This window comes from Sitophilus oryzae, unplaced genomic scaffold (assembly GCF_002938485.1).
Source record: "Sitophilus oryzae breed Bouriz unplaced genomic scaffold, Soryzae_2.0 scaffold_85_pilon_pilon, whole genome shotgun sequence".
Taxonomy (NCBI): domain Eukaryota; kingdom Metazoa; phylum Arthropoda; class Insecta; order Coleoptera; family Curculionidae; genus Sitophilus; species Sitophilus oryzae.
The window spans coordinates 511,901-526,514 of NW_022147483.1; the positions used below are offsets into that span (position 1 = coordinate 511,901).

Here is a 14,614-nt window from a genome sequence, read left to right on the forward strand (position 1 = left end):
CTACCATTCCTACTTGGGAGTACTAGTCTATCTATGGTAACAGAATTTTTATATTTTCTATTGGTACCACTGACACTTTTAACCACAAAATTTTAAAAATATTTTCCGTAAATAATGAAATTCCTCTTAGATTTTAAGGAAAATCTTTATTATTTGTTGTTCCCCACACCAAAATATGCCGAATACATCTCCGAAGAAGCCCTGGAGGAAAATATTGTACGATAAACAGGACTACCCAGACAACTATGTTGACCCAGCCGTTTTCTTGAAAGAACTTAAAAGAAACACCCAACTAAAGAAAATAACACTTTGGGAAGCGTATCTAGGAGCTAACTTATTCCTCCAGGAATTCACTGTTGTCGTACTTTTCCTCATAATTTATTATTACATCGTCAGTAAATTGGTTCGACCATGGTTCATACTACACGCTACAAATAGTGTTAGTTTAGTTGGTTTTCTGTTCTATCGACTTAAAAATAGATGTAACATAATCTAAGCATTAGCACAAAGTAATTCTCTAATCGTTTTCATTTGTAGGTAATACCATAAAGGAGACTGTAGGCCGTGATGTTCGCACAATTCTGACTTTTGTAGTGTTTGGACAACTATTTTCGCCAGTGCTTCACACACTCACAGACACTATCAGTACGGACACTATCTATACAACGACGTTCTTCATGATGTTGGTGCATTTAATCTTTTTTGACTATGGTGTCAGTGCGGCACTAGTATCAAACAGTTTATCCCTGAGTGCTGCAATGTTTGCTTCAATTTGTTTGGCCTCAAGACTGTCTTCGGCAAACGAGGCTTTTGTATTTTTGACTATTTCTACGCAGGCCTTTGTCCTGTTTCCTATACTGAGAAAGCAAATCGGTAATTCTGTGATATTAACTGTAATTTTAGTTTTAGCGGAACTGTATTTCTTACTTGAAATATCGTTGTCTATATCAGTTTTATACTTTTTGGCCTTAATATTTATAGAAACTTGTCCAGTTTTATTTGTAGTTTGTCACAAATATAGGGATAATATACATGGACCCTGGGATGAAGCAGTTGTTAATGTAAAATTTAAATAAAATCCATATCAAAAATTTTCTTTATCTTCCACTTTTTGAATATAAAAATAAACAATCTAATGATCAATAAAACTACAGAAACATCTATTATACTGAGAGCCATTTATTTGGTGACAAAAAAACGAAACTAAAAATACAGTCAACTTTAAAAAACAAGAGAAAAGAAAATGATCAACTCAAAACATTCTGACAATAATGAATATATTTACGGAAAGGCACAATTATATAAAATTATTTAATTATTATTATTATTGTACAAGTCGAGCCTACTAACTACGAATTTTGCGTTGGTGGTGGTGATCTTGCGAGCAGCTCGTACAAGACATCGACATCCTGTGATTGATAAACAAGAATTGAATGTGGTGGTGCATAGACGCCATGATATATCGGTGGTACCAATACTTCCTTACTTTAAAAACCGTGAACTTTTAGTTGGTCGGGCTTCGCCAGACCCGCCTTTGTCAGCCACTGGCAAATGTTCTCCCTCTGGTCGCCCTGTAACTGAAGAACCTCGCCGTATTCGGGGTGTTCTATCACAGTTCCATTGCACGCAAATTCCTAGGAAAATAAAGCAGTATTAGCAGTTGACTTTGTCCTACTTTTTTAAGCTTACCTTTTTACATGCTCGGACTATTTTCTTTAGGTCATACTCGGAAGAAAGTCCCTGAACTGTAGTTAGAGTCTTGCGACCATTTCTCTGTTGAATCCTTATATGAACGAGTCCGTCTTGTACATCATCGTCAGCACCCTTACTTGCATCAGCAAACGGGTCTAAAATTGTTAATTATTATTTAATTACCTTTTTAATCACGGTCAATTTCATTTTAGACCTAACTTGAACAAAAAAAACACTGAAAACCCACCTTACAACTACTATTTGCTTCTAATTTAGGTCAAGGGTGATTTTAATAGTCTATTTAATGGAAAATCGATAATAATTGATCATAATTAAGTTTAGTGAATAGGAATTTATTAAAAATATGTATAATATGGTAGGAAAAAAATATATTTATATAAATTAACGCTAAAAAGACCTATTCACGCAAATTGTGAGTCATCAATATCAACATCAGAGATAAAAATAGAGAAATTGAGTGCTTACAAAAAATTCATGTTTTTTCTTCTAAACTAGTGGAAAATATTGAATTACTAAGAAAATTGTTTACAAGGATTTTAAGATAACGATTTTAATCGAAAAATTAGTGGTTTCGATCGCCATTTTGTCTCCAAAGATAGCGTTTCGAACGAAACCAAAGAATCGAGTTTTGTTTTGATACTTACCGAATGTGTTGAGGTTCTGGATGGACATACGATATTCAAAAAACGAACGGGAAAAGAAAAATCTGCGACCGCACGAATTTAGGAAAATTTAGCGCACGAATCACTAGACTTTTCCGGTGTTTCTTCGAGCAGAATCGACGGATTCGAAAATTTTAGAAGAAATCGGGGGATGATTGACGTTGACGTTTCGCGACCCTTCCTGTCACAATACACAGTCGCACCAATACCGCCCCCAAAAAATCCCTAGGATATTACCATAATAAATCATACAACTAGACCCCATGTTTTGTAGACGTATTGATATCAATATAAAATTTAATCTGACGTCAGTAAAGGGCAATATATTGTATTTTTATTGTTTTTAGACCAATAATATTCATTAACATTAAATTACTTGTTCCATTAGATATGCTGGATAGAGATACAATATCTAGATTACATAAATTGAAAATAATTAGTTTCAAAACATTATAAAATATTTTGATAAAAAACGAAGAATTCCCTATTATACATAGAGTTTTGAAAGAACTTTAATATTGTGCAGAATATTTAGAATAATCACAAAACATAACTCAGTAATAAAATCGTTACTATTTCCGTGCTAAAATGATCAAATTTCGCCTATTGTCGTGACGTCACACTAAAATATAAAGTCTTCGGTGTCTAGCAACCGTATGGTCTAAAGTCGAACATAAACAAAAAAATAATTAAATAATTACAACTATATTATGATAAAATATATTTATAAACATTATATGTGGGAGGTAATGTAGTCTTTATAACTGACCGTTAAAGACATTAGAAAAAAGTACCATTACTACATAATTATATCCCATATTAAAAATATTCGTAAAATTAAAACGATTGCAACTCTGTCTTTAAATTTTGTGCGGCAGGGGCGGGTTGCAGATCTTGCAGCAGCTCGTACAACTGGTACATCGAAAACGTGATTCCGCCCATTAATATAATAACTTGCATAAACTTTTGATTGGTTAAGTAGATTATAAACAGCATTTTTACAAATTTTTTAATTTTTCACAAATCTTTATTGTATTATTATTCTCCTACCTCGATTTGGCGTTTAATTATGTAAACCTACAAAAACAACAACGCTAGTAAATTGAAATATATTAGATTTATTATTTCTATACCTTCCTATTACTTAAACACACCATATAAGCGTGGTCGTCGTACGTAATGGTAAGTCTCCTAAATCCTTGCTCAAAAGCTTCTGAATCTAATCTGTTTAAAGACAGAAATATATAATAGAACGGCTTTATAACAGAGAAATAAATAACTGTACCTGTCGTTGGCCAGACCAATTAGTTCTTGGAGCGTTTGAGCTGTTTTCTCATCATTATCCAAATCACCACCGCTGGCCAGCACTGCACCTTCAGAATTTAAGATCAGGTAGCCCGTTTGTCCGGGAAGCGCTGGTCGATCCATTACATAGTCAACTAAACTTTATTTTTAAATAACAAATAATCCTAAGTACAATATATCCATCCAGGTGATAAAAAGCTTACTCATACACAAAAAAATTTATTTTACCTTTTAACCTGTAATTTTCTTTGCAGACTATAATTTGCTTTCTAAAAGAGACTATTCGTGCTTCGAAAAGCTGATTTGCTTTCGTTTTTCTTATAAAAACTACTCGAAATTATCAAAAAATCCAACAGTTGTTGATGACAATCACAGATGACAATCAGCTGACGTTTACTGTGGCCACAGATTAATATCAGAAAATGTTTTATATCTACACCACAGAACAAAATAACTCAAACTAATTTTTATTCGACGGCGCGAAAGGCGCTTTTAAAATTTCTTCAAATTTTGGCTGATAATATAAATTATTTAAAGATCTTGGTGATCTAGCTCTCACAATCGGAGTGACTCTACTCAGAAGCATCAGAATACCAGAAACAAAAATCGTCATCAGTGCCGCGGCTCCTAAAGATAAAAATAGTTACGTTTTCGATGTAGAATTATTAAAAAACGCCTTACCCATAAAAACTAATTGTAAAACATAATTCGGAACCATGTGATTGTTATTATTCGTTGTAATAATATCACAGTGATGAGGACAAGGGCTGTAGTACATATACGGAACTTTTTTGTACATATCTTATTTTTTAATAAAAAAAATCCTATAGGTACTTCATAGGAACGCGCAACTGAACGAATGATTATAAAAATAATATCATTAAAAAATATAATTTTCATAGAGAACATTTTCCTTTTGTATGTGATTTTTTTACGCTCAGTTAATCTTATTGAAGATCAGACGTAATTTTATTACGCACTGAGAAACAACAATAAAGTCCTTTGTATTGTACAGGATTAGTTATTGAACTGTTTCATTCCGTATTGTTTATTTAATAAGAAAACGGTAAATTTCAAAAATATTTAGAACGGGAAAACAGTTATTTTTGCCTAATTTTTAAACTGTTGTATATTAGGTTGGTACACCTGGCGTCAAATATAGGAATGACATATTTTAAAAATATATCGATAGGTAACGTATTATATCGATACAGTGTTGCCATCCTTACCTACAATTAAAATTGGCGCCAAATAAAACATAACCATAGATAAACCTCTTTGGTGCGATCTGTGGAATGTAAAATGTAACCGTTTTCTGTTTTCGAAACTGCAGAAGGAAGTCAAAGAAAGTTTTTATTATTTTTTAACCGAATGTTTAGCAAAAGAAAAAGTTTAAACAGAAAGAAACGACACCGCAATTCGAATCAAACTGGGACAAGTATCTAAAACACGGAAAACACACTTTAAATATAAGTAACAACCAGTATCCAAGGTACGAAAGAAATACTTTTTTTTAACTTGTTTAATTTTTTTTTTCTGAATGGAATCTTTTAGATGGTCCGAAAAGTCCGCACTCCGACGAAAAACAAACAGGGCACCACGTTTTACTACGTAAACAACATGAAACTGGCCTGTACAGAGAAAATGATCAGACAAATGAAAAAACTACAAACGGACACCAACAACCTAATACCTAGGTTGCCATTCGGGCGGGTCGTACGCGAAATTATGCAGGACTACAAGGACGATTTAAGGATACAACTGACGGCGCTGCAAGCGATACAGGAAGCGGCCGAAACCTACCTCGTACAACTGTTTACAGACTCATACAGGTGCAGCAGACATGCCAAACGAGTCACGCTGTACCCCAAAGATATGCAATTGGTTCTATTTCTGAGAGGCGAATCAGACCCAGGCTTTGGCACTATTAAAAGGAGACCAGTTTAAACTGACAAGTATCTTTTTGATATACTCGTATTATATGTATTTTATTTTGAATATAGCAAGTGGGTGACCGATATGATGTTCATATCGAAAATTTTTGTAAGAAGAAATAGATATTTCCATGTATATACTTAGGTGTTCTAAAGAAAACTTCATATTTACGAAATCCAATCCAAGGCAAACTCATAAAGTATTTTTACAGGTAGATACAAAGCGATTCTGATATATTTCCTATATACTCAATATTTTCATTTATATAATACTTAGAATTTTCAAACAATTATGTTTCCATACTTCTTTAGGACACTAAAAGTTTTGTTTTTAAAATATTAAACTTTGTAACACCAAAGCTTTCAACTGTAATTTGTATAGTGTTAACGTTTATAATTGTAAATACTATACTTGTACTACTATACTGTTTTTATATATGTATACTGTAATTATTTTAAGTTTAATTTGAGATCTTTTATCAAAAAAAAAAAAAAATTTATTATGTAAGAAATGTAAGAAGGAAGGGAAATAAAGAAGTGACTAATTTATTTTTTTAAAACAAGTTGTTTTAAAACATTTTGTCTTTTTTTTTATTGGATAATCAAGGAAAAAACAATGAAATGGAAATATTACAACAAGGAAATTAGACAGACACTGTGAAAAATGTGTTTACATAAAGATAATACAATATGATAGAAAAAAAAACGGTGTCAGCGATGGCTATGAAATGTCATCGATTGCCATCTCCCAGCCTACTGGACGCCATTTTTTTTTTCGATAATACGGTACCACACGCACAGTTTGATATTCTAACGGTTTTATTTCAAATGAGACATTGTCTACAAACTTTCAAAAAAAAAAGAAACGTTTTAGGATAATATAATAATTCAAATTCGTCTAGAATTTGACAGTTATCACAATATGCCGCGTGACAGCCATGGACCACAAAATATCTGGACACTTTGTTAAATTAAAATTTCAAGTATTAAGACATCTGAAAAACGACTTTTAATAGTTTTGTACTAAACAACTTTTATTTAGTTGGTACGATAATCAAGAGGGCTTAGACTCTGACAGTTACATTACAGAAAAAAAAAACAAAGAAATCTCAGCGAACGAAAAAAAACGGCGTCACGGTAGCCTTTAGTCATTTATTGATATAACATTTGTCAGAAAAAAATAAATCTACTTTCATTCTAAATTAAATGTAAATTTTAGGCTAATTTGTTGATAATGGAAATTTTCATTGATTTTAATTTTTCAAAGGCCACTTTGACGGTGATTTATTTTTCGATCGGACGATATCTGCATCGAGGCGTGTAATATACAGGGTGGTAGTCCGCATTTTAATAATAACAACAGCCAATAGAAAAACTTATGAAAATGGTTCAAAATTGGTTGGTTTTAGCAATACAGGGTGTAGAAATTTATAGTTTTTTTTTAAATTTTTCAACACCATGTATTTTTAAAACAAGTAACTTTTAAGCATATGGTCTTTTTAAGTAAGTTTTTCAATCGAATGCTATACAGTATGTCCCCGGATTGTCTTTATAGAAGTTTTTCCATACCGTTTTAATATGTTAAAGAAGCCCAAAATTTTATTTAGTTGAGATTATAAATTTTGTGCTTCTTTAAAAATTTAAAATAGCAAAAAAATGAAATAAATGAAAAAAATCATAGAAACGCGTTTTGATTTTTAGGACTATTTTAATTTTATCATTTTTCTCAAAAACTCAATAATAAAAAAGAATTTATTATAAAGACGATCCGGAGACGTACCGTAGATTTGCTACTCAAAAGTCGACCCCACTGAATTTTTTAAGAGGCTAAGGTCCAGTTATTTTTCACCCTCCATGGTTGCGGCCGTTCAAAACACCTAAACAACTTACGGAAACAATACGAAAAAACGATATGAAACAAAATAAAAATCTTTTCGTCTAAACTCGAAAGAACGTAATATATAAACAATAATAAACCGTCGACCGACGCGTCGGCGCTGTTGCCACGTCTTGTCAGTTGGCCTGTTCCCTTACTTGGCGCTGGGCCGCCAGTCTGGCGCTCCTCCTCAACGGTTTAGCCGAGAACGAGTCTTTCGTTTTGTCCACGCTGTTCGTTTTACAGTACGTCCACCTGCCCACCGTACCGTCCCACTAAAATCATTATCAACAGCTAATACAGTATGGTTAGAAAAAAAAAACGACGTCAGCGATGGCTACAGTTGCTATAGATTGTCATTTCGAAGCCAGCTGGACGCCATTTTTTTTCAATTATACGGTATAGCGCTTGAAAAAACCGCGGAAAAGTAGTTTTAAACCTTAGACCATCACATTAACTAGACCCGTCCCTTGAAGTCCTTATCTTGAAGCCAACATCGTTTTTTAAGTGACATCATATAAGGGCTGCGCGTAGTCATTAGTAATAAAATATTAGTTCATTACAATCTTCATAAATTCATCTTACTTTATTATACAGGGTGAGTCTTAAATAAGAGCAAATATTTTTGAGATCGGAGTTTTAATGATCTGCTGACGATGCTAACATGGTTGTCGAAAAAACGCGCATCCATTGCGAAAGTAAAAATGTTTTGGTGTATTGTGGTGAATCAGTGTTTGATTTTGCTTCTCTGGGGCAAAAACGTAATAAAATTCGCATCCTTTTTACCCTCAAGTGACGCAAAAATTATAAAAAAAAACCCAATATCAAGCGGCCAAGTTGATATTCTTTTTCAATACAAAGAATATTGATTTTTTGTCCTCAAATGAAGTCACGCGTAAACTTATGTTGGCTTCAAACGCCTAATTAAATTCGGCGTCTAGGCACTTTATGGTCTAAGGTCCGTAGAACTTTTTTCGGTAAATGACATGAAAAAAAAACGGTACTTACCGAAGAACTGAGTATCTCGTTACGCGTCGGGTGCCACGAGACATCTCTGACGCAAGTGGAGTGCATTTTTAATTGTTTAACAGGTTTTCCCGTCAAGGCATCGAAAACTGAAAAAGAAAAAAAAACGGTTTTAAAAAGAATTAAGTCGTGAAATAGAAAAAAAACTTACTTAGTACGCGTCCAGTGCCGCACCCCGTATAAATATACCTCTGACCGGTGGTTTCTGCCGGCGAAAAGCGGGCTCTGATAAGCGTTTTGGCTACCACGTGACCCTTGTACGTCATGATAGACGTATCGCCATCCAGCCTGTTAGCTTGACAGACTGAATAAAAAAAGACATTTATGAAAAATCGCTTAAAATTGATGTCTGCAAGGACTATAACTTACATCCTTTGGGCACGCCCTGTCCCCGGTAGTCCCACGGGGGGTTTTTGACGGCGCACAGCGCCTTCGTCACCGTTTTTTCGTTGGAAAAACAGCGGACGTCCCACAGTTTTATCGTCTGGTCTTTGCTGTTACTGATCAGGTGTCGGCCGTCGCCTTTCGAGTCTATGTAAGTGATACCGTCCATGTGACCTAAAATATGTGGGTTAATCATTATATGTTGTAGTTTTTTGGGATACCCTGTATACAAAGGACGAAATAAATGATGCATAAAAACTTGCGTGAGGAAAATCAACCATGAAACTATATTTGAATCGTTCCCAGGGTGATTCGAATGATAATGTTAGACAGACTGCTGTTTCAAAGGCTACAGTGACGCCGTTTTTTCTATCTAGACTTTGCCTAGTTTTTTTTTGGGCACCCTATATACTAAGGACGAAACCTTTGACGAAACAAATAGTGCGTAAAAACCTTAGAAAATATATGAGAAAAAACTCAATGATGGAAGTATTTTTGAATCATCCGTAGTAACATAGTTGTTAGTTATTTTAAAGGCTACCGTGACGCCGTTTTTTTTTCTATCTAGATTTTGTCTCTAAAGCAGCTAAAGTCATTTTAACAAAAAATAATTAATTCATAATAGAATAAAAAAAAAATAATCAAGTTTTTTAATACCTATAATGTTATTACTATTATTACTCACCAGCCAACTGTCCTACAGGTTGGACATGCCTGTCATCTAGAGTCCTCCTGTCCCACACCTTCACCAATCCGTCATCGCTTCCGCTATAGATAATTTGGGACGAATTGTCGGCGAAAAGGACTCGGTTTATGTCAGAAGTGTGAGCAGGAATCTAAAAAAAAAATAACAGCCCACATTACACTCATTTTTATATGCCTCAAATTGAAACTCTGACTAAAAAACTAAGGAAAAATCAAATACTATTCTAGTAATTTCTTTAGACTTGTTTGAATATATATGCCAATTCATTATTGGTCTTTTGCTGAGTATAAATCTGCAAAGACATTGCGTCTAGGGAATGCAATCCCGCAAATGCTGATCCCTCAGAGGTTTCGCGGGATCAAAGTTGCGAGATTTACCGTGCGGGATCCGCGGGATCGACACATTATTACTGGGTAACCGAATCGATCTCGATTAAAATCAAACCGCTTCATTCCGGGCCGATGCGTCGACGCTCAGAACCCGGGGGATTCCCCTTACGGCTTGGCTATTAAAAATAAGTGAAACAAACAGGTTACTTATTAGATTTCTTTCTGGCGTATGTGCGTAAGTGAAGAAAAGCGTTTAACTAGTGCTTGTGGACACTTTCGTCAAATAAATTGCACGACATAATTATCGGGACAAGCAAAATTTTAGGGTAAATTTAAAGTTGAATATCTCTTGAACTAAAAAAGATTTTGAGATGCGGTTTGGACCAGGTTTTAGATGCATCTATTGTGATTAAGATGCTATGTGGTTTTCGAAAATATATTTAGCGAATTCTCGTATACAGGGTGTTTTATAAGAATGTGAAAATTTGGTCAAGTATCTTTATTACCGCAAATTTACAATTTTTAAAAAATCGAAATTTTTACCAAGTACGACTCATAGAGATCTGCACGGGCCGGGTAGCCCGAACGGGCCTCAGGCCAGGCCCGGCCCGAACACGGGCCACGGGCCGGGCCGGTTTCGCACTGTCAATAGGAGTCGGGCCTCGGGCCGGGCCGGTTCCGCACTTTAAATAAACACAACTTTGCTTCTGTACATGTTTTTGAGACACCCTGTATTATAATAGGTGTTTTTAGGCTATGTTTTTGTGAAATTGATAGATTGTCTGGAAGCGACAAAGAACTACTTGGAATAATTGTAATTGAAAGGATTTTTGTAATTTTATTTTGATCATTTTATTTTAATGGTTCGGGCCGGGCCGGACTAGTTTAAGTTTTAACTTTCCACAAACCGGGCCGGGCTTACAAAACCTACTTCTCTTCTCGGGCCGGGCCGGGTCGGGCTACAAAAAACCGGCCCGTGCAGGTCTCAACGACTCATCTGTATTGAAATTAGAAAAAACAATTTGATCGGTTTGTTATTTTTTTTTTTGGTTTTAAGGAAAATACGACGCTTTTTTCGAAAAATATGCATTTTTAGTCATACGTATGGCCCTAAATGGTACAAAAAGCTTTCTACATTCTGCATATGCCAAAAAATTATTGATATAGAGTGTATCTAAAAGCAGATAACTAACACAAGTTAAAAAAAACTTCAACATCAGAATAATATTTTTATTTATAAAATAAGTAGATAAATTATAATAAAATTGAAGTTTATTTAATATTAAATATATTTTTTGAACACCCTGTATACATCGTTCCAAATTTCTGTACAGCTAGTTTAAGATACACGCTATATCAATATATTGTGGACCTATGCAAAATGTACAATGCCTTTTGTACCATTTAGGACCAAATGTATGACTATTGTTTACAGTCCCGCAATTTTGCGGATTCGCGGGATTGATTGCTTTAATCCAGCGGGTTTGTGGGATTGAGATTTTGGTGCGGGATTGCATTCCCTAATTGCGTCAAGACTTACCCTCAAGATCCTGCTCTGCACTTCCATATTGTATATGTACAAGCACCCGTCATTAGTGCCGCAGACTAATTCTTTGCCGTCTGACGAATAGGTGACAGAAAATACGCAAAACCGCCTGCTGGTGTTGACTAGACTTAGGGGTTCTTGGTGGTCGGAAGAACCACGAACCGGACACATATGTACTGGAAAAAAATATAAAAAAGGTTAAAACTTGCCGCTGTTATACAAGGTGGCGCCTCCCATACGACGCGGAGGCTCCAAGGAGAACGACAGTCTGTATTAAAATAAAATTTTGGAGGCATATTATACCGATATGGTAATTTTAGAAGTCTGGATTTTAACTTGTAAGACAGTGATGGAAAATGGAAAATCAAATGCATTAAAAAGGGATAAAAAGTTGGATTGATACATTTCTTCTATGCGGTATTGCCGGATTTTGCATCAAAAGTTGCATCAAAACCGCGTTAAACTAAAGTTGGCGTTTATGGAAAATGTTGCATCTAGGGTTGGAACCTTATTTTTCACCAATTAGTTACTCATAATTTCTACACATACAATAGATTATATTTAGCTTAGATATATTATCTTCATTTCAGTAGTATACATGAAAGTTTTTAAAATAGCTTTTTTTCTACACAAATTTTCCTACAAACGTAAAAAACCGGCAACACTGTATGCCGTTTTTGATTTTGTCTCTCTGTCTGCATAGGTTATGAGACCCCATCCCATAACTCTAAATTAATTTACATATGCTTCCAAAATTGTATCTTAATACAGACTGTGGTACTCCTTGGAGCCTCCGAGAGGCGCCACTCTACACAGGGCGTTTAAAAAAAGTAATAATACGTAAATACTTACAACTGGGGGAATCGGAATAAACAAAATTACTGCCATCGGGACTGAAAGCCACATCTATTATAATTCCAAAAAAAGGTACACATCAAAGTGGTGTTTTTTGTAATGGAACACACTATATATTAATTTATTTTCGAATTCTAGGAAAAAAAAGGTAAGTTTCATTACAGAAGCAGAATATGATTAAAATGTAAAGTTTTTGATATATTTAAAATTGTCTAAAAATGAAGATCAAATTTTAAACTTCAAAATCTTACATTTTAGTCATATACGCGTCTCTAAAGAAACCCGCCTTTATTTTTTCCTAAAATCTGAAAATAAAGTAAAATATAGAGTCTTCCATTACAAAAAAACAAAACTCTGATACAGTAAAACTTCTTAATAAGGTTCAGCCAAAATTTTATGAAAATTTGATTGTTTCAAGGGGTGATCGCTATTGGGAGATGAATTGTGTTGTCACCGTACCAAAATTTTATGAAATCAAACCCATTCACGACCTATTAAGTAGGTTTAGATATTCAGGAATTTCCCATAATAAAAACTACTTCTTTTTTTTGGTGTTATTTTCCAGGTAGTTTTGTCAAAATATGGTTGTTCAAGTGACCATGACCGTTATTACAAGGTTCCGGTATTCAAAGGTCCTTTATTATAGAAGTGGTAGCCAAAATGGGAAGTTTTACAGTGTGTATTTTTTATAGAACTCAATATATTTTTGAAACATGCTCTAAATCAACTTACATACACTCACAAAATTTAACAGGGCTTTTAAAAAAAGGGTAAACACTTACAACTGGAGGACCAGGTGGAATAAACAAAATTGCTGCCATCGGGACTGAAAGCCACATCTATTATACTCCAACCGACATCTCTGGCTCTTATAGTTTTGTATAACTCGTATGAAGAACTTTTTACATCATATAATTTAATATTTCTATCTAAAAAAAACATCAGTACGTTAAAATATCTCTCAGTGACAAAGTGTAAAGTGTTTTAACCTTGTGAGGCAGTCAAAAATGTATTTCCATCTCCCGAAAAAATTCCACAAAATATTTTTGCACTACCGTTCTCTAAAGTACCGACCATTTCATTGGGAAGATACTGATTGGATATTTTGCACCTAGTTGCCTTTGAGAAATTCTCTTCTTTATACAGACCAGACTATAAAAAAAATAAGTTTATTTATTTACTCTAAAAAATGAAAATTATTCACATACTTCTCTATTCCTTATGAGTGCTGAGACATTATTTGTTTTGCTAAACCTTCTTTTTGGTTCTAACAATCCGCAGGCTTTCTTAGTTAGCAAAGAAAATTCACTTTTCTGGAAAAGATAATGTTATAAAGCAACTTAATTAAAAACTAACACAAAATCTTACATCTAAAATTGATGTATCTAGTTTATATTTAATTTTTGGCATCCGGATATCCGGATGGAAGTCCCTATCGTTGGTTTCCAGTGGGAGTTGTGCACTAAAATCAAAAAACCAATAGATGTTTGCTGAATACATCTTATTGCTTAGTTATATAAAACCGAAGAGTAATTCTAACAATAGATAAGAAGAAATTATCATAATCAAACTAAAGATAAGTTTTTTTTTCTTTTTTCTTAAACCTTTAGATTATATCCATATATTTTTTTTCCTTTCCTTGGGTATGAGATTTTTCATTAAATATAATAATAATAAAATATAATAAAATAAAAAGAAAAAAAATATATGGATACTAAAGAATAAGCTAATGTTAAAATGAACTGCTAGACCATAGAGTTTGCTAGACACATTAATAACAAATAACAGACTGATTATTTTAGAAATTTACCGATTTATTAGACTATGTAGCATGTCAACAAAGGACTGTTCTTCCGGGTCTGAATCAGACTCAATAGAATCATCGGAATCTTCTGAGGTGTCTTCGATTCTGGACACAGAATCGTCATCGTCATCTATCATCATAAACATCCTTCTAGAATTGCGAGCACCCATAAAACGTTAGAATGACCGAGTATATTTCAACATCCACCAACAGCTAGAAGCAACGTAATAATGGTTCTAGAACAGATATTAAACTTCTTACATGTGGTGCATTTTCTCCCGGCGTTTGATATGCTGGAATTTGAAAACTACCGCTACGCAAAATCGATTTAAATAAAAATATATTATAAAAACGCACTTCTTTTTAGCAATTTTACAAACATATCTCTAAAATTAACAGCTGTGTTTTGATTTTGCACACAGCTCGCTCACGCCTCAAACGTCACTTGTCAATTTTTCCAGAAAAGAAACAGTC

General features: G+C 34.0%; 4 protein-coding genes across 6 annotated transcripts; 1 reads left to right on the forward strand and 3 right to left on the reverse strand.

The window, feature by feature from the left end:
- Window positions 1–32: 32 nt before the first annotated feature.
- On the forward strand, window positions 33–1,471 carry LOC115890133 (phosphatidylinositol N-acetylglucosaminyltransferase subunit C). Its single transcript, XM_030910284.1, has 2 exons — window positions 33–482; window positions 538–1,471. Exons 1-2 carry the CDS (start codon window positions 176–178, stop codon window positions 1,074–1,076), a joined length of 846 nt encoding a protein of 281 aa, XP_030766144.1. The 5' UTR covers window positions 33–175; the 3' UTR covers window positions 1,077–1,471.
- On the reverse strand, window positions 1,160–2,588 carry LOC115890135 (eukaryotic translation initiation factor eIF1). Its single transcript, XM_030910285.1, has 3 exons — window positions 2,358–2,588; window positions 1,690–1,847; window positions 1,160–1,634 (listed from the first exon to the last, which is right to left on the reverse strand). Exons 1-3 carry the CDS (start codon window positions 2,383–2,385, stop codon window positions 1,488–1,490), a joined length of 333 nt encoding a protein of 110 aa, XP_030766145.1. The 5' UTR covers window positions 2,386–2,588; the 3' UTR covers window positions 1,160–1,487.
- Window positions 2,589–3,377: 789 nt separating this feature from the next.
- On the reverse strand, window positions 3,378–4,081 carry LOC115890136 (ragulator complex protein LAMTOR4 homolog). Of its 2 annotated transcripts, none has more exons than XM_030910287.1 (4): window positions 3,909–4,081; window positions 3,661–3,814; window positions 3,509–3,599; window positions 3,378–3,452 (listed from the first exon to the last, which is right to left on the reverse strand). In XM_030910287.1, the coding sequence occupies exons 2-4, from the start codon at window positions 3,801–3,803 to the stop codon at window positions 3,414–3,416; spliced, it is 273 nt and encodes a 90-aa protein (XP_030766147.1). In that variant the 5' UTR covers window positions 3,804–3,814; window positions 3,909–4,081; the 3' UTR covers window positions 3,378–3,413. The 2 variants fall into 2 exon arrangements, with proteins under 2 accessions (XP_030766147.1, XP_030766146.1); XM_030910286.1 differs by having other exon boundaries at window positions 3,661–3,819; window positions 3,909–4,080.
- A 2,110-nt stretch (window positions 4,082–6,191) lies between these two features.
- On the reverse strand, window positions 6,192–14,585 carry LOC115890132 (DDB1- and CUL4-associated factor 11). Of its 2 annotated transcripts, XM_030910282.1 has the most exons (13): window positions 14,498–14,577; window positions 14,147–14,376; window positions 13,705–13,798; window positions 13,545–13,649; window positions 13,326–13,488; window positions 13,119–13,265; window positions 12,334–12,387; window positions 11,476–11,657; window positions 9,586–9,736; window positions 8,886–9,074; window positions 8,668–8,820; window positions 8,499–8,605; window positions 6,192–7,765 (listed from the first exon to the last, which is right to left on the reverse strand). In XM_030910282.1, exons 2-13 carry the CDS (start codon window positions 14,308–14,310, stop codon window positions 7,628–7,630), a joined length of 1,647 nt encoding a protein of 548 aa, XP_030766142.1. In that variant the 5' UTR covers window positions 14,311–14,376; window positions 14,498–14,577; the 3' UTR covers window positions 6,192–7,627. The 2 variants fall into 2 exon arrangements, with proteins under 2 accessions (XP_030766142.1, XP_030766143.1); XM_030910283.1 differs by lacking the exon at window positions 12,334–12,387 and having other exon boundaries at window positions 14,147–14,585.
- Window positions 14,586–14,614: the final 29 nt, after the last annotated feature.

What these genes read in the sequence shown, in the direction of transcription:
- LOC115890133 (XM_030910284.1), top strand. Translation starts at nt 176, where the DNA reads ATGCCGAATACATCTCCGAAGAAGCCCTGGAGGAAAATATTGTACGAT. An exon ending in CTATCGACTTAAAAATAGAT is followed by an intron (nt 483 to 537) that starts GTAACATAATCT and finishes TTTCATTTGTAG; the next exon opens with GTAATACCATAAAGGAGACT.
- LOC115890135 (XM_030910285.1), bottom strand. Translation starts at nt 2,385, where the DNA reads ATGTCCATCCAGAACCTCAACACATTCG. An exon ending in CCAGAACCTCAACACATTCG is followed by an intron (nt 1,848 to 2,357) that starts GTAAGTATCAAA and finishes TAACAATTTTAG; the next exon opens with ACCCGTTTGCTGATGCAAGT. An exon ending in TAGTCCGAGCATGTAAAAAG is followed by an intron (nt 1,635 to 1,689) that starts GTAAGCTTAAAA and finishes TTATTTTCCTAG; the next exon opens with GAATTTGCGTGCAATGGAAC.
- LOC115890136 (XM_030910287.1), bottom strand. Translation starts at nt 3,803, where the DNA reads ATGGATCGACCAGCGCTTCCCGGACAAACGGGCTACCTGATCTTAAAT. An exon ending in ATTGGTCTGGCCAACGACAG is followed by an intron (nt 3,600 to 3,660) that starts GTACAGTTATTT and finishes GTCTTTAAACAG; the next exon opens with ATTAGATTCAGAAGCTTTTG. An exon ending in TGTGTTTAAGTAATAGGAAG is followed by an intron (nt 3,453 to 3,508) that starts GTATAGAAATAA and finishes TTGTTTTTGTAG; the next exon opens with GTTTACATAATTAAACGCCA.
- LOC115890132 (XM_030910282.1), bottom strand. Translation starts at nt 14,310, where the DNA reads ATGGGTGCTCGCAATTCTAGAAGGATGTTTATGATGATAGATGACGAT. An exon ending in TAGATACATCAATTTTAGAT is followed by an intron (nt 13,650 to 13,704) that starts GTAAGATTTTGT and finishes TATCTTTTCCAG; the next exon opens with AAAAGTGAATTTTCTTTGCT. An exon ending in TTATTCCGATTCCCCCAGTT is followed by an intron (nt 11,658 to 12,333) that starts GTAAGTATTTAC and finishes ATTTTTTTCCAG; the next exon opens with TACATATGTGTCCGGTTCGT.